This window comes from Dryobates pubescens, chromosome 4 (genome assembly GCF_014839835.1).
Source record: "Dryobates pubescens isolate bDryPub1 chromosome 4, bDryPub1.pri, whole genome shotgun sequence".
NCBI lineage: Eukaryota > Metazoa > Chordata > Aves > Piciformes > Picidae > Dryobates > Dryobates pubescens.
Genome location: NC_071615.1, coordinates 45329577 through 45347369, shown reverse-complemented (window position 1 = coordinate 45347369; position 17793 = coordinate 45329577). Strand labels below are relative to the sequence as shown.

Genomic DNA, 17793 nt, shown 5'->3' with positions numbered 1-17793 from the left:
ACCTTTGCTACAAGCCAGCCTGCTCCTGCTTGATCACAGAGCAGCTCTTGGCCAGAAGATAGCACCTTCTCCTCCAGCAACTAGGACTGCACAACACCTGTCTTCCAGTTATAAGGAAAGTCATAATTTCCAGTTGGAGGATGCATCTAAGCCAAAACACAGGCCCAAGCACAGAGATCTTATTTCCAGCTTAGAAAGCAGACTGCTGAGCTGCCATAAACTGTGCTGAGCAAAACCCCTGACTTCCAGACTGAGATCCCAGCGCCTCCTCACCTATACAACATAAAATGTTTCATACATCTGGTCTTAATACACTAATCCCCAACAGACAAGGATTGCCCTGAGGAATTAAGGCTGTGGAAATCTCCATGTCACAAATGGACAAAAGCCTGATTTTCAGAACCCTGATGTACCTGCAATCTCGGCTATTCTTAACAACTGACTGTATGACTAAGTTCAATTCACGTGGAAACTTGTTTCATGCTGTCATTCACTGTCAGTCAGGTAAAGCATTTAGCAAAAGAGCATCTTATACACACCAAATTCTAAAGTTTCCTCCTTTCTCATGTAATAAACAGTTAAAGGGTTACCTTAACATAAGCAATTTGCACCCGAAACTGCTGCCTGCTTTTTCCACACAGCCTCTTAAGGCTATCCAGTATTTCAGGAAGAGCAGTCCCAGGCACTAGAACACCTTTTGCAGCCTTAGTTCTATAGTGAAACAAGTTGACAGAATAAAAACCCAGTCTTTATCCATGAGGGATGGCAGAAAGGCAGATAATGAGTGTATGGAAATCCATGTCTCTCCTCTGAGTTGTTATCCTCTCACCTAGAGAGTGGCTTCTAGAAATGCTCATAATGCAAGTTTACTCTGGTGATGTGCATATTAAAAGCAGGAATCAATAGTAAAAGCCCCCAGAAGTAACAGAGTTAACAGATTCAGCACTTCAACAACAATATCACTTTTTTAAGCACTTGTTTGAGGGACACTAGAGGTTTGAGTGAAGCATGCAACAGCTGGAACCAGCTTTAAGAGTGTGATGCTCTCCCAAACTACTTTTCTCTAAGGGGTCCCATAAAATCCACCCTCACTTCAACTGCAATTGTTAAGGCTGCACTAGCAGCATTGAAAAAGCATCCTGCTGTCCCAGGGCAACTGGGTTTGTGTGCAAATGATTTTATGCCGGTGACCAGCCAAGGCACGGAGAGCACAATGTACCAGCAGTCAGGCACTTTTGCAGGGGACACAGTGAAAGGATGAAGGGCAGAGAGGAGATGGTGGTGCACGAGGAAGACAAAAGGTCAATAATCCAGGCCACTGCTCAGACACACTAATTCAAGTCATTCAAAGCTCCGGGGAGTTTCTCTCCTCTGTTTATACTTCCCAGAACCAACAAACTAGCAGCTCCTCTCTCTGATCCCTGGGGTGGTTATCAGGCCAGACTGAGCCAACGATGAGTGTATGTAAACACCCATCACACATTACACGGTGGCATCCCTTCACCATTACTCTGCCACACCTTGCTTCAGTCTTACCCAGCTGTTCCCTGTGATCACTTATTTATTTCAGTGCAGAAGGACTGAATGCAGAGGCACCGGTACTGCAGCATACCTGGCAGGGAGCACTGCGCCCTGTAGGCTCTGCAGCATTGCTCCAGCACCTACAGAGGAGAGAGGACTCTGATTTCCATTCCTGCAGCCTCAAACTTTTCTGCTGCAAGCACATTACTCAATTCCAAAAAGGTATGACAAAAGCAAGAAAAACAAGGGGAAGGGAAGACAGAAAGGTCAAACCACACAAATGCATTCATACAAAATCCAGACAGAATCAAGTAACTAGTCCCTGAAGCATCCCTGAAGCAGAGCCAGGACTGGGTGAAACTCGGTCATCCATCTAAAACAATGCCTAGCCTCTGAGAGCAGCTACCATCAGCGATACTGGGCAGACGACTGCCCTGAGGGCAAGAGAGACCTCAGCTGTCTGGGTCCACCTCCACAAAAGCCAGACTTACCATTTTAAACAGTCAGAACTTCGACTATGCCCAGATGCCAAAAAGAAGGGGAGGTGGGGGTTGGGGGAATAAACAGAAGCTTTTTGGAACTCAATGTTTATCCAAGTGTGAAGTTTTCAATTACTTCCTCCATCTCTGAAAACAGAAGACCTTATTTCCAGAGCTTAGTATCAACTGGAAGTATACAGGACTCCCCTTCTAAAAGGTCAGACTTCTTAAACTCCCCAAACAAGGACTCACTCTAAGCAAGATCATGTGCATCTGAATTCAAGCTTTCTTGAGCTTGCCTCCCAGGTTTGCAAAAGAATTCTGAATCATTAGAGACAAGAGTGACTTAGAGGTTTTATGTGAAAGCTGGAATTTACTGCTTGGTGCTGGCTCTTGCCATCTCAGGATGAACTGAAAATAATACAGAGTACAGCAATAAAATGAGAGTGGATGACTCCATGCATGAAGATACAGGGAGAGATAACTATGGTATGTGGCATGATGCAGCGTCACTAGCGATGGCATGAATGCAAAGGTGTCATGCCTTTAGGAAGATGAATCAGGCTTAGAGTTACTTGGCACAATTAAATAGCAGTAAAATATTAGCTTCATGGGAAAAAAAAAGGAATCAAAGCCATTTCACAGAGCAAGTAACCAAGTATCAGGCAAGTCAGTGAAGGCAGTCAGCATTTTTCTTTCTCATGACAAAGCTGCCTTTGATCCCCAAGCCAAAAGCTGATACATACCACTAGCTGCAACCCTGCCTGAGGCCAGTGATGCCAGGTAAGGCATGTCTATGCTGAAGGCATGAGGTGAATTGAATTTCAGCAGAAAAAAAAAGTAAACCAAAAATCATTTCAAAGCACCAAGCTCTCACAGACGCCACTGAAGGAAAGCATTCCTCAACTCCATGCTACACTTCCCTGGTGGAAAATCAAAATCATGGATTATTTTTACAAGGCAAACTTCCTTTTATTATCAGGATGTTTAAAAGAGAACATGAACTGCAGCTTGAGCTCAGCTGGAGAGTCCTGCAAGAAGCTGTTTCCTAATAGCAAAGAGTAGCTCTCACCTGCAGTCCACCTCCACTCCCTCCTTTCTTTATCCTGCAAGCAGCATCCCTTGGTTCTAGACCAGTTCTGCAATGGCACCGCAGCCAGGATCTGGCTTTGATGCTATGCACACCAGAAAGCTTTATGCTCAGCCAGGACCACAGGAAGTGGCCAAGAGGGCCAATGGCATCCTGGCCTGCATTAGGAATAGTGTGACCAGCAGGAGCAGGGAGGTCATTGTGCCCCTGTACTCTGCATTGGTTAGGCCACACCTTGAGTACTGTGTCCAGTTCTGGGCCCCTCAGTTTAAGAAGGACATTGAGACACTTGAACGTGTCCAGAGAAGGGCAACAAGACTGGGGAGAGGCCTTGAGCACAGCCCTGTGAGGAGAGGCTGAGGGAGCTGGGATTGTTTAGCCTGGAGAACAGAAGGCTCAGGGATGACCTCATTGCCCTCTACAACTACCTGAAAGGTGGTTGTAGACAGGAAGGGGTTGGTCTCTTCTCCCAGGCAACCAGCACTAGAACAAGAGGGCACAGTCTAAAGCTGCGCCAGGGGACGTTTAGACTCAAAGTGAGGAGAAAGTTCTTCACGGAGCGAGTCGTTCGTCATTGGAATGTGCTGCCCAGGGAGGTGGTGGAGTCACCATCCCTGGAGGTGTTCAAGAGGGGATTGGATGTGGCACTTGGTGCCATGGTCTAGTCGTGGGGTCTGTGGAGACAGGTTGGACTTGATGATCCTTGGGGTCTCTTCCAACCTTAGTTATACTGTGATACTGTGATACTGTGAAGTGACAGCACAACAGACTAAGGAGCTACAGGCAAGGTACAGGGTGACACTACTATCATCCCAACTGCTTACTACAAGAAGTAGTACTGAAAAAAGTTACACTGCCTTTCTCCATGCTACAAGCCCCTTCCTAGCATCCACAACCTTTCCCAAGCGATGCTAACACTACATGACGAGTTTCGGCAAAGGATGAAATCCAGGAAATTTTTAAGATCAGGGTCCATGTTTTGACTGTAGGCTTAGCTGAGGCTAATTTACACACCTGCATGATTGAAGTCACCCAGGTCTGGGGTTTGAAGTTTACAGAGGCATCCACATATTTACCCAAGTGAAAAGGCACTATCGCACTCCCTGTTGTCAGCAATAATTCTGCTTGCAAAGTTCCCTGCTCCCTGAAGGTTTTAACCAATTTAGTGAGGGAAGCACAGACAAGAGGAATCTGAGGACACCCTTACTGCAAACACAAGAGTCCAAGGGCATTTTCACAGGCTAGAGCTGTGTGCATGCATATCTGATCCAAAGCTGGCACACCTGAACACGAACAAAAATCCACATTGTGAAATTACCACCTGGTGGGCACTGGAGGGAAAAACTCTCGAGTCTCAGTTCTCTAAACTGTAGAGATTCCTGTCTGGAACCTCTGCAGGCAGGAATTGGTGCAGGATTAATAGAGGGGAAACCCTATCTCTGAGCAGAAACCAAGTTACACTAATTCCGTTCATCCTAATCTATACAAAGCAAACAAGTGCACTTACTATAAAACAAGATAACTTATTTGAGCAGCTAGGCAAACTAATCTGCCTTTCACTGGCTGCCAATCACAGGGTGCTTTCTTTACCCTTTGCCCACAGAAAGCCAGGCTTGTTTCCTACTTCTGAAACATTCCTGCTGTCAATAACTATGTCATTTGCAACACTGATCTAGCTCCCTGCCCAAGGGCCAGGGGAAAATACGTTGATGTGGACTTGACCTCTCATGATGGTGACGACAGAAGATGTTATAAAACCAAAATTCCCAGAACAAGCTCAATTACCAACAAACTGCCACCAGCTTCTTGCTCACAGCAGCTCTCCTTTGCTACAGTTTTAAGGCTGTTCTTTGGTGTTCTTATCTCCCGTCTATATGAAACAAAGGTGTGTTTCTTGTTATGAGGAAGAAAGGGCATGAGATGCCTGCTGTGTATGTTTACATCAACACTGTTACTAACACAGGCATACACTGACACACAGAGATGACACACATTTCCCTTGCTTTTTGCATACATCATTAACACTATGCAGCACCAGATAAGTTAAGCTTGAGCAAGAGGAAAAGCAGAATACTGTTATGGATGACCTGTTGAATCTTGTGCCTTCCCAAAAGGAGGCTTTCCTGTCTCCCACTGCCCAGATCTTTGCTATTGCTATGAAAAAAATGCCACATTCCAGCATGAGGTGTTTGGTCTTTTTTCATCATTGCAAAAACTTGCAACATAATGGTTTCAGGGTAGGTAGTCCTCATTCTATGCCAAAAGAAAAAGCATATATAAGTGTGTTAGCTTGCAGAACAGCAAATTTACTTAAACAAACACCATACAGGCCTTCCACAAACTAAGAAAAGGCATGGAGTGACCTTGACAACACTTATTAGCAGAGTCAAGTTTCAAGCAAGGAAACCCAAAAGATGTTTCAATCCTCCATTGTTGATATTCCCTCTATTGAGAATAAAATCCCATCTAGTTTCCGACTAGGGTGAATGTCAGGCATCCAGACAAAAGAGGTGCCTTCAGTCTCCATTCACTGAGGTTTGCAAAACATCATTCTTCTTCATGAAGGTGGAAAGTGCCTATCAATATGGCTAGCAAAAAAGGGGAAAAAAATTACTTCTAATGGGACTAGAGTATTTCTGGTTCTTAGTCTTCATCTTACCGTCAAAACAGATGACAAGTCCAGCTGATGTTGCCACATCCACACTCAAGCCAAATGCTACAATGCCAAGCACCACGCACTGGTTCCCACAAGCACTCACTCCCCAAACCTCAGGCTATGAAAACAAGTGCAAGAGTTTAAAATACACTCCAGCATCTAAGTAATGCAAAGGAAAACAAATATATCAAACTTTAGACCAACTGAACCATGGACATTTTTTATTACGGGGAAAGGACGAATAACACAGCCCAAGTTCTGCAATCTGACCAGAAAAGCTAAGCATGGCTCCTCCCACTGTCACACACTCCATAATTCACAAAGCATTCACAAACAGTTTAAAAAAACATAATCAAAAATCCCTGTCTTCCCCAGGGGGGTTGTGGACTCTCCCTCTATGGAGATATTGAAGACCCACCTGGATGCATTCCTGTGTGATCTGGTCTAGGTGATCCTGCTCTGGCAGGGGGGTTGGACTGGATGAGCTTTCAAGGTCCCTTCCAGCCCCTAAGGTTCTGTGATGCCCTGATTCCCCTCTCAGAACACCTATTATCTAAAGGGGAAAAGCTGCAGCAATCTCCCAGCACACCAGCAAATCCAGCACCATCTGCTGCCACATGAATCCATCGCTTGGTTGTGCTTCAGCTTTTTCTTTGTTTAACTCCGGCTTTCTACACTTCCCCAACTAACCGGAGAGGTGCAGCTGTCCCGGCCTCTCTGAAAAAAAACCATTCAAGACGGCAGCCCTCCTGCGCACACCCCCAAGCAAAACTTGCACCGGCCAATGTCAAGGTCGTGGTTATTTATCTATGACCATCAAGTTTTGAAACTGTTTCAACAAACCGCGGAGGTCTGCGCCGGGTAAGAAGACCCCATCCGTGCGCCCTGAACTACACATCACCCTGGTGACTCTGCTGCGTCCCACAGCCGGCCCCCCACAGGAACACCGATGGCACTGGATCCTCCCCACCTCTGCAGTGCTTCTGACCCCACCAGCACTCCCATGGCACAGAAGCACCTGAAAACTAAAATCTGGGCCTAGTGCTTAGGATAGCCCCCTCCCCCTCCCCCCCCCCCCCTTTTTTTTTTCCCTATGCATTTTCACCCCAAACCCCCAAGTGCGGTCTAGTGCCGTCACCTTTTCCTCCCAGGTCTGCGATTCCCCCAGCTTCCCGAAGCGACGGAGTAAATAGATACAAGTTTCACGGGGCCGTACAGAACCGCAAAGTTCGCCAGCAAGAATGACCTCATGCCTCCAAAATAACCCCAAACCCCGACTCACAAGCCCAGGGAAAGCCAGGGGCGCCCCAGGCAAACACCGGCACCCAGAGGTGGGTTAAACACGTCTTCCAGCACTGGACTGTGACAATGTGGCAGCGCAGCTGGAAAACCAGGGTGAGCAGAGCAGGGGCAGGGCTGATCCAGACTCAGCAAATACATGTAAGTTCATATACAACTATACCTACGAAGATGACGGCACCCATCCCACCGGGACACGCACCCACCCCCCTACTCCACCCCCGCCCGCCCCGTGCAGGCGCTAAGGACTGGCAGCAACTCACCGCTCAGGTAGTTGGTCCACTTGTACAGCACCCCCTCCATGACGGCCGGCCTCCGCCCCCATGCAGCGCGGCCGCCCCCCGGCGGAGTCACACCGCCGGCCACCGCGGCCGCCCCCCGCGCCCAGCCGCGCCGTCAGCACCCAGGACCATAGCGGGGCACCGCCCGCCCCGCCCCGCCGGGCCCGGCCCGGCCTCCACCGCCCAGCCTGCCCACGGCCGCCACGCTCCTAGCGCAGAACGCGCCGTCGCCGCGCACCCAAAGAACGACTTCGCAGCGCTACGAAAGCGCAAACAGTTCCAGGAATCGCAACCCACGTGACAGACAAGAGTAAGGAGGCGGAGAAAGGCGCCAAAGGCCCAAAGCAAGAGGTCTTCCGCGGCCAATCAAAACGAGCTTTTGGGTGAGAGCAGCGCCCAATCGGCGGCCGGCAAGAGCCGGCTCTATTGTGTGAGCCCTCCGCGGGCTCCCCCACTCGCTGACATTCGCTTCCTGGAGCCCCAAAGCCCGGCCGCCCATTGATCCACGCCCCGCCCACAGAGTTCTGGTGTCGATTGGGCAAACTGAGGGATAGACAGGTCCGCGTCCCAGTGTGGACCTCCTTTTTCCGGACTCACTCTGAGGTGAGCCAATCAGAGGGCGCGCCTCTGGCCCCGGACCAGATGTGCCAGATGTGAGGGTCATTGCCACGTCTGCTGGGCCGGCTTGGCGTGCGTGCGCTGGGCTCTGCTCTGGCCGCCGTGGCAGGGAATCGGCCCGCTGGGCTCCAGGCGAGGGGTGCGGGATGGCGATCTGGCGGTGGTGACGCGGGCACTGCGGGGCCCTGGCTGCAGGGCGGCGATGGCGGCGGCGCTGCGGGCCGCCCTGCTGGGCGCGGTGCTGGGCTGCGCGGCCGCGGCGTTGATCCCCGCGGCCGACGTGAAGGTGGAGGTGCTGCAGAAGCCGTTCCTGTGCCACAGGAAGACCAAGTGGGGGGACATGATGCTGGTTCATTACGAGGGCTACTTGGAGAGGGACGGCTCCATGTTCCACTCCACGTAAGTAGCTGGCCCCTCATGGCTCGCTGTCGAGCGGGCTGGTTGGGGAGCTTGCGCGGGGAGGTACACGTCTATCTCTGTGTAAATTTTGACCTAGGTGATCTCTTCTGGCCGTGCTTTCCTGAGTCTTGAGCCCTCACAGGGACCCGAAATCCATCTGGTTGATAAGTGAGGAGTGTTTTGTTGAGGGCAGGTGGTGGGTTTTGTACTTTTGCGATCGCCCCAAACTGGGGTTACCTGTGTGCAAGAAATGCAATGCAGTGCATGCATGTTTATGGATGGCGTACCCTAGATTGTATTTGTTCCTGAATTAAACTAAACCTGACAGTGGAACCCTTTCCACCACCACCTATTTTCAGAAAGTTTGGTTTACTTTTGAGCGGTTTAGGAAGCACCGATTCACAACGCTGTTGTAGCTGAACAGCAAGAGTAAAACTTACCTCCTTTCCCTTTGCCAGATGGAGGCTATAAAACAAAACTTACTTCGCTTCTGTTTTCTGGTTAGTCTGTGGAAAGTAGAGCCGTGTGGCATTTGCTGAAAGATGGGGATCCTTCTGCAATTTAGATACACCTTTTGGTGTATGAGCTCAGCGGTTTTAGAAGGTTTCTGAAAGGCACGAATTTCCCTCTGGTTTCTTAAGCAAACTTTTAGGGGAGACGTCTGCCTCTTAATTAAAAGCAAAATAAAAAGTATATAACATTAATTATATATAAAACATATATTTATATTAAGTTAGGTATATAATTTACATATATATATATAATTTTAATATATTTAATTATAAATTATACAAAATATGTGTATATGGAGAGAGAGAGAGAGAGAATATTTCCACTACTGGCAGCACAATGAGAGCTATTCATTCATTACCTGTGCATGTTCTTGGCTTGCCCCTGACCAGACAAATCAACATACCGGAGCCACAGTAATGCAAATAAGAGGAACAGCCAGAAATTCAAGGGAGGCTGCTAGAGCCTGCAACGACTTGATAATGTTGCCTTTCCTGTAAAGCATAAACGAGGTGTTAATAGCGGGAGACAGGAAAATGCTCAAGTATCTGTAGGCTGTATCTGAAGTCAACTGTTGTGGAGAATGTAAATATATATATATATATATATATATATTTAAATATATAAATATATATAACAAAATTGTGCATGTTTGTGCTCTTGCAGATGATGTAAACTAAAATGTCACTAATTTTCTCTTGTAGTTAACCTGCCTCTCTAAAAGAAGTTGTAGTGACACTCTTAAAGTTTTTGCTGGTGACTAACTTCTGTAAGTGCTCTGTTTTCTCTTAAGCACCTCTCCTGCCCGACTAAATGTGTAGAGCTTTTAAAATGCTGTGTCTCGGTAGAGTGAAAGTAGTACCACCTGGCTGAAGTGAAAAAGGGATGTGCCTGCCTATTTTGAACTTGAATGTTTTGCATGCACTTGCTTCTGTTTTTCTTGGCTATCTGTTGTGTAGTTGTTTTTTCCTAGTGGCATTTTGGAAAAGATGTGGCTGATTGGTCTGAGCATGTTATAAGGGTATATTGTAATCATGTCCAAGCTGGGGTTGGTTTTGCAAGTTACTAAAGAAAGTGCAGAGGCCTTGAATGTACATCTCTAAGGAGAAGTGCCTTTCTAGTCTGATCAGTTTCAAAGTCGAAATAGGTGATCAGGGAAAGGAAGGTGGGAATCCAGGTTGCTCAGTGTTGTCGTAAACATACCATGCAGATGTCATTATTTTCTTTCCACTTTTTAAGGAACCTTTTTGGGCAAGTCCTGTGTTGTAAAGACTAAGTCAAAGCCTTTCGTTTAAGGAAGGTTGAGGTGCCAGATAGCGGTGAACTTTTCTTTATCTATGCTGTAGAATAGAATAGAATAGAATAGACCAGACCAGGTTGGAAGAGACCTTAAAGATCATCGCATCCAACCTATTATCCAACACCACCTAATCAACTAAACCATGCAACCAAGCACCCTATCAAGTCTCCTCCTGAACACCTCCAGTGATGGTGACTCCACCACCTCCCCAGGCAGCCCATTCCAATGGGCAATCACTCTCTCTGTGTAGAACTTCTTCCTAACCTCCAGCCTAAACCTCCCCTGGCACAGCCTGAGACTGTGTCCTCTTGTTCTGGTGCTGGTTGCCTGGGAGAAGAGACCAACCTCTGCCTGTCTACAACCTCCCTTAAGGTAGTTGTAGAGAGCAATAAGGTCTCCCCTGAGTCTCCTCTTCTCCAGGCTGAGCAACCCCAGCTCCCTCAGTCTCTCCTCACAGGGCTTGTGCTCCAAACCCCTCACCAACTTTGTTGCCCTTCTCTGGACACGTTCCAGCAAGTCAGCATCCTTCCTAAACTGAGGGGCCCAGAACTGGACACAGTACTCAAGGTGTGGCCTAACCAGCATATTCCATCTACTCCCTGTACCTTTAATGGAATTTACTGACTAAAGACTGTGTTTTATTCCGTTCTTTTCCAGTCACAAGCATAACAATGGTCAACCTATGTGGTTTACCCTTGGCATAAGGGAAGCTATCAAAGGCTGGGACAGAGGTTTGAAGGACATGTGTGTGGGAGAGAAGCGGAAGCTAACTATTCCACCAGCCCTTGCTTATGGAAAAGAAGGGAAAGGTAAAACACCTGAAGTCCTTCCCTTATTTTAATTCTAATATGTCTATTTTGCTGTTGTTGTTGGCCTAAGAGGCTGGCAAGCTTTCAAGCCTTTTAAGTAGATTCCATTACAATAGAAAAATTAATGGAGCAGGTGGTCTTTGTTGCAAATCTGTTTGCTGAAGAAATAACTATTAGATGATTATGTGGTGAATGCAGGAGGAGAACAGCAACTGATTGTAGTTACTGTGCTGCATGTTCTGAGTGTCTTTTCTGTTAGTGCAGTTCTCAACAGCACAGTGCCTTTCCTTCCCCGCCCCCCTTACCTTTCCCCCTTCCCCCTTCTTACAGTCAAGCTGGAAGTGGTCACTTAGGCACCAGTTGGCTGTTTGGCTGTTGCATCTGTGTTTGTGGTCATACTTCATGAATGTGCATGTGCAAGCCTCACTCTTGCATTGAGGTTTCTTTTAGAACCCAAAGAAACTCCCTGTACTGCTGCCCAACTCGTTCTTAGCTGATACACCAAGAAGTCGCTGTTTAGTTCTCCATATAGTGCTTCCCTCTTTTAGCCATTTTCAGTTTGGGCAGTGGTGCCTGGTATCCACAGTGAGGTACAGGATGTCTACTGAAAATGTATTGAATGGTGTACAGACAGATAAAAGGGGTCCAGGAGGGCTGGACCTACTTCAAGAAAGAATTCTTGGAGGTGCAGGAACAGGCTGTGCCAGTGTGCTGGAAGATGAGCCGCCGGGGCAGACGGCCAGCCTGGATGGGCAATGGACTTCTAATAGAACTAAGGGGAAAAAAGAGGGTGTACCATCTTTGGAAGGAAGGAGAGGTTACTCATGAAATGTTTAAGGATGCTGCTAGGTCATGTAGGAAAAAAATTAAGAGAGGCAAAAGCCCATTTAGAGCTTAGACTGGCCACTGCTGTGAAGGACAACAAAAAATCCCTCTACAAATATATTAATAGCAAGAGGAAGGGCAAGGACAACCTCCACTCCTTAGCAGATATGAAGGGGAATATTGTAACTAAAGATGAGGAAAAGGCAGAGGTACTTAACACCTTCTTTGCCTCAATTTTTAGTAGCAAGATAGGTTGTCTTCCAGACAACTGGCCTCCTGAGCTGGCAAATGGAGTCAGGAGCAGTATAGTTCCCCTGTGATCCAGGAGGAAGTAATTAGAGACCTGCTCAGCCACTTGAATCACCACAAGTCTGTGGAACCCGATGGGATCCATCCTAGGGTACTGAGAGAGCTGGCAGATGAGCTGGCCAAGCCACTCTCCATCATTTTTCACCAGTCCTGGCCCACTGGAGAGGTCCAAGATGACTGGAAGCTGGCCAGTGTGATGCCCATCTGCAAGAAGGGCTGGAAGGAGGAACCAGGGAACTACAGGCCTGTCAGCCTGACCTCAGTGCCAGGCAAGATTATGGAACAGGGCGTCTTGAGTGCAGTCACACAGAACTTACAGGATGGCCAAGGGATCAGGCCCAGCCAGCATGGGTTTAGGAAGGGCACGTCCTGCCTGACCAACCTGATCTCCTTCTATGATCAGGTGACTGCCTGGTGGACGTGGGGAAGGCTGTGTCTGCCCAGACTTCAGCAAGGCCTTTGACACTGTCCCCCACAGCAAACTCCTGGCCAAGCTGTCAGCCCCTGGCTTGGACAGCAGCACATAGTATCACTAGCCTCCCACCTTGCTTGCTTGAATGATGACTGAAATGCCTTTTTCTGTAAGTCTCAGAAATATTTCCTGTGTTCCAAGCTCTGAGCAAGTTGCTGTGCTCTTCTGTATTTCCAGAAGTTTCTGCACATTTATTCATCCTTTACAAGCTTGTTTGTTACAACAGCTCAATGTGTATTGTATTTAACACCACACCTTCAAAACAGCAGATGTGGATTGGGTTTTTTTCTCTGTCTTCTCAAGGCACAGGAATATTTTCTTGAAATGTTTCCATCTAATTTAGAAATATATTTGCTCTTATTCACCCTCTCCCTATATAAGGAGAACAGTGGTATGCTTAAAAGGTCTCAGCCATCAGCATGAAGGTGTAAAAGCCAATGCATGGTAAGCTGAAATACTTCCATAGTGGTGTCATTGGGAGGTAGTCTTTGGCACTGTTAGGAAATAGTCTGTTCGTGTGCATCAAAAATGGCATGATGCCAACATGTCTTTTGAGCAGGTTTATATACTTAGTTTCTGCTGTGTTTGGGAATAGCTCAGTGTTTTTTTGCAGCACCCCAGAGACAGCTCTGGGATACTGACAGCATTGCTGCCCTTTTGTCTTTCTCTGCAAGCTGAGTTTTTCCAGTGGCAGAATAGCAGGTACAAGGCAGCAGCTGGCAGTAGAGAGGAATTTGGAGGCTGTTATGGTGTGTCAGGAGGATTGAAGTCCCCTATCTTGCTACTTTATCAGTCTCAGCTGTATGTTGCAGTAGTGGCCACCTGGCTGGCTGTACAGTCACTGTATCTGGCTCTGGCCATGGAAAAACATTCAAGAATGCTGTAAGGGCTGCTCAGTGTCCAGGCTGTAGTCTGAAACAGTTATCACTCTTACAGGTACTTACCTTTGTTAGTTCAAGTTGCAGGATGCTCTGAAAGTAGTAGGATTACTGGAACGTTATTCTGATGCATGTGGCTTTTGTATGGCATTGAATATGAAGCTGTTTCTAACTTTTCTCCCTGTTTACTGTTTTGGGCAGGAAAAATTCCACCTGAGAGCACACTGATTTTCAACATTGACCTTCTAGAAATCAGGAATGGACCAAGGTCTCACGAGTCCTTTCAAGAGATGGATCTTAACGATGACTGGAGACTGTCCAAGCAAGAGGTGGGTGGGTTACCCTTTGGTGAGCAAATCTAACAGGATAGGAGAGTGGAAAGGGAAAGAAAAGCTCAACTTGATCCTGTTAGGCAAATATCTAAACACAAGTATGGATTTGTAGCTATTGTGCACAGAGTAACTCTGCAAGCAGATTGCCCACTATTTAAGAGTGCTTAAGGCAATTATTTATTGGGTGATGCACAGTTGCTAGGACTGATGAGTTGTTAGCATAACTACTGAACTTGTTATTAATAGTAAGCTACCCAAAATGTCATTGCTGGCCTGGTGGCCATTAGCCTGTTAGGAAGGGTTGAGTCTCTGTTGCTCGTAGAAATGGCTCTCAGTGTTGTTGCCTTCCAGGTCTCTGCTTTTTTTCCCTTTGGTGTTTTATGCCTTTTTGTGTTGGTATCTTTCTTGTTGAGTGTTTTTAACGACAATTCCTGGCTAAACAATTAAGCTGCTGTATGTACTTTACCTTCATTGCATGGCTTTAGCTCACATACTTCCCTACACCTTAACAATAGATTTTTTTTCAGTAAAAATTGGCCAAGGATGCACATCTGTGCTGCATCACACTGAGCCTTGGAACCCAGTGGACTTGCTGGGCAGGACACTCTAAAGCAGTCTTGATAAGCAGAGGTCACATGGAGACATAACTCACACCCCCCCCCCCCATGCTTATGGGAGACTTGGATGAAGTAAAACATCTCAGAAATAAAACTTCAGGACTTTCTTGAGTTAGTTGCTGATTTATTTATTGTGGCCTTCCAGTATCTGAAGGGGGCTACAAGAAAGCTAGGGAGGGACTTTTTAAGGTGTCAGGGAGTGATAGGACTGGGGGGAATGGAGCAAAACTAGAATTGGGTAGATTGAGGTTGGATGTTAGGAGGAAGTTCTTCCCCATGAGGGTGGTGAGACACTGGAACAGGTTGCCCAGGGAGGAAGTAGAAGCCTCATCCCTGGAGGTTTTGAAGGCCAGGCTGGATGGGGCTGTCAGCAACGTGATGTAGTGTGAGGTGTCCCTGCCTGTGGCAGAGGGGTTGGAACTAGATGATCCTTGAGGTCCCTTCCAACCCTAACAATTCTATGATTCTAGGCTACAGTAATCAATTCTTCCATTAGCCTGAAAACATTAATTCTCACCTTTTGTCTAACAGGTAAAAATTTACTTGAAGAAAGAATTTGAAAAGCACGGAGCAGTGGTAAATGACACCCAGCACGATGCTTTGGTTGAAGACATATTCGACAAAGAAGATGAAGACAGTGATGGGTTTATATCTGCAAGGGAATTTACATACAAGCATGATGAGCTGTAGGAAAGGGTGGAATCATTTTTTGTGACATAAAATGGCAGTGACTTAGACTGCCTGGTTCTCTTGTCATCCTCATTCTGTGTGTTGGAGTTGACAGCTGCTGCTGGCCGAGAAACGCTGTTTGTTGTTGCGTAAAAGAGAATTTTTGTTCATTGTGTACAAATGTTTTAGACTGGTCTAAAGAAAAGGGGCATCCTTTTGTGCAGCAAAGACTTCCACACCAGTGTTGGGGTTTTTTTTATTATGTATTAACTTATTTTTCAGAAACCAAACCAACTTTCCAGTTACCAAACAGTGTGAAAAATCAAAAGCCAGGTCTGTGCCTTTCTGTGGTTTGTGTCTTCCGATCGCTTCCAGTGACTCTTCAATGTATAACTTGCAGCCTGGGGCTTAATTACTTGGTCATCTTTCTTGTGTGTTGCTGCTTTAAAAGCAGTTACACCTTGCAGGTGTTTTCTGCCGATTTTTAAGAGTTGGTGCTGGGCAGCATCAGCAGCTCTTTACGCTGCTGAGAAACTGATACAAAGCCGAGTGAGGAAAAATAACTAGCCTGTGCTGGTTTTGCCCTTCTGAAGGGAGATTCTTTACTCACCATGTCAATAATTATAGAATAGAATGGAATAGACCAGGTTGGAAGAGACCTTCAAGATCATCTCGTACAACCTATCATCCAACACCACCTAATCAACTAAACCACGGCACCAAGCACCCCATCAAGTCTCCTCCTGAACATCTCCAATGATAGTGACTCCACCACCTCCCCAGGCAGCCCATTCCAATGGGCAATCACTCTCTCTGTGTAGAACTTCTTCCTAACCTCCAGCCTAAACCTCCCCTGGCACAGCTTGAGACTGTGTCCTCTTGTTCTGGTGCTGGTTGCCTGGGAGAAGAGACCAACCTCCGCCTGCCTACAACCTCCCTTAAGGTAGTTGTAGAGAGCAATAAGGTCACCCCTGAGTCTCCTTTTCTGCAGACTAAGCAACCCCAGCTCCCTCAGCCTCTGCTCACAGGGCTGTGTTCCAAACCCCTCCCCAGCTTTATTGCCCTTCTCTGGACACCTTCCAGCAAGTCAACCTCCTTCCTAAACTGAGGGGCCTAGAACTGGACACAGTACTCAAGGTGTGGCCTAACCAGTGCAGCGTACAGGGGGAGAATGACCTCCCTGCTCCTGCATTTTATCTGCATTTTTCTTCATGTGAACAAAGCAGGAGGTACCTGTCACTGCCACTGTTAATGCCAGCAGCATTCTAGGACATGTCTGTAATGTGAAAAAGAGCAAGCTGTGCTGCAGTGCAGGGGCATATCCTTTATGCACACACACACATTTTGGTTTTGAACTGGGAGCTTGCATTTATGAAGAAGGATCATGTCTTTCTCCTCCCAAGTGTTGAGGAAGATCTTGAGAAAACAAGCCTGAAGGGTTATTTTTGCATTAGCAGGAGGATTTGTTGATGATCTGGATGAGGGGATTGAGTCCATCATCAGTAAATTTGCTGATGACACCAAGTTGGGAGCAGATATTGATCTGTTAGACAGTAGAAGGGCTCTGCAGAGGGACCTCGACCTGCTGGACAGATGGGCAGAGTCCAACAGGATGGCATTCAACAAATCCAAGTGCCAGGTGCTGTACTTTGGCCACAACAACCCCATGCAGAGCTACAGGCTGGGGTCAGAGTGGCTGAGAGCTGCCAAACAGAAAGGGACCTGGGGGTGCTGATTGATAGCTGGCTGAACATGAGCCAGCAGTGTGCCCAGGTGGCCAAGAAGGCGAATGGCATCCTGGCCTGCATCAGGAATAGTGTGGCCAGCAGGAGCAGGGAGGTCATTGTACCCCTGTACTCTGCATTGGTTAGGCCACACCTTGAGTCCTGTGTCCAGTTCTGGGCCCCTCAGTTTAAGAAGGACATTGAGACACTTGAGCGTGTCCAGAGAAGGGCAACAAGGCTGGGGAGAGGCCTTGAGCACAGCCCTGTGAGGAGAGGCTGAGGGAGCTGGGCTTGTTTAGCCTGGAGAGGAGGAGGCTCAGGGGAGACCTCATTGCTCTGTATCTTTACATTGCCATATCTTTACAGAGGTGGAAACCATGAGGATTTCAGCTCCATTTTGTGGGTTGGTTGGGGTTTTTTTGAGCTGTTTCTAGAAGGGAAGAAAAAATTTGCAATTGTCCATGGTTGCTTAAATGAGAGGGCAAAGTATCTGAGGGAAGGATCTCACCTGTATTCTGGCACACAGTGTTTTACTTGAAAAGTGTTGCTCAAGATTATGCAGGGACACAAAGCAAATCAAAGTTGCATTGCACTAATCCTTAGCTGTTGTCAGATGGGACTCTCACGCTCAAGGCTCTCAGGGCAGTAGATGATGTAGACGTTTTCTCTGCCACCTGGTGTTGCAATTAAGTATTAGAATGCTACTTTCTATTAAAGAGAGTTTAGCTGCATATGGATATTGTAGATTGTTGTCAATAGCAACTCTTTTGGGGAGAAAAAAGTATAAATGGAGGTTTGCAGTGTGTGTGTGGGAGGGGGTGTTTGGTTTGGGGGGGTTATTTTTCTACCAGCATCTGGTGCTTTGTTCCTGGTGGTCTCTGATATGAAACTGTGGCCACATGTTTTGTGGTCAGTAACCTTTGTGTGTTTTTTCTCAGTTATGCCATCTAGTTTTCTTGGACCCATTTATGCTTCTGCTTCCATAATGTTCTGCAGCAGTGAGTT

General features: G+C 47.0%; 2 protein-coding genes across 5 annotated transcripts in view; one reads left to right on the top strand and one right to left on the bottom strand.

Moving 5' to 3' along the window:
- The window catches only part of PLEKHA8 (pleckstrin homology domain containing A8), a 35193-nt gene extending 27597 nt beyond the window's left edge, over positions 1-7596 (bottom strand). The window contains exon 1 of one of the 4 annotated variants that reach the window (XM_054161211.1): positions 7309-7596. In XM_054161211.1, coding sequence (XP_054017186.1) covers positions 7309-7348 — 40 coding nt within the window. In that variant the 5' untranslated portion in view covers positions 7349-7596. Of the gene's footprint in view, positions 1-6164; positions 6682-7308 lie in introns of those variants that run through there. The other 3 variants (XM_054161208.1, XM_054161209.1, XM_054161210.1) reach the window with 3 other exon arrangements.
- Positions 7597-8084: 488 nt separating this feature from the next.
- Positions 8085-15729, top strand: FKBP14 (FKBP prolyl isomerase 14). The gene is made up of 4 exons (XM_009908596.2): positions 8085-8343; positions 10811-10962; positions 13648-13775; positions 14927-15729. The coding sequence occupies exons 1-4, from the start codon at positions 8147-8149 to the stop codon at positions 15083-15085; spliced, it is 636 nt and encodes a 211-aa protein (XP_009906898.1). The 5' UTR covers positions 8085-8146; the 3' UTR covers positions 15086-15729.
- The last annotated feature ends 2064 nt before the right edge of the window (positions 15730-17793 follow it).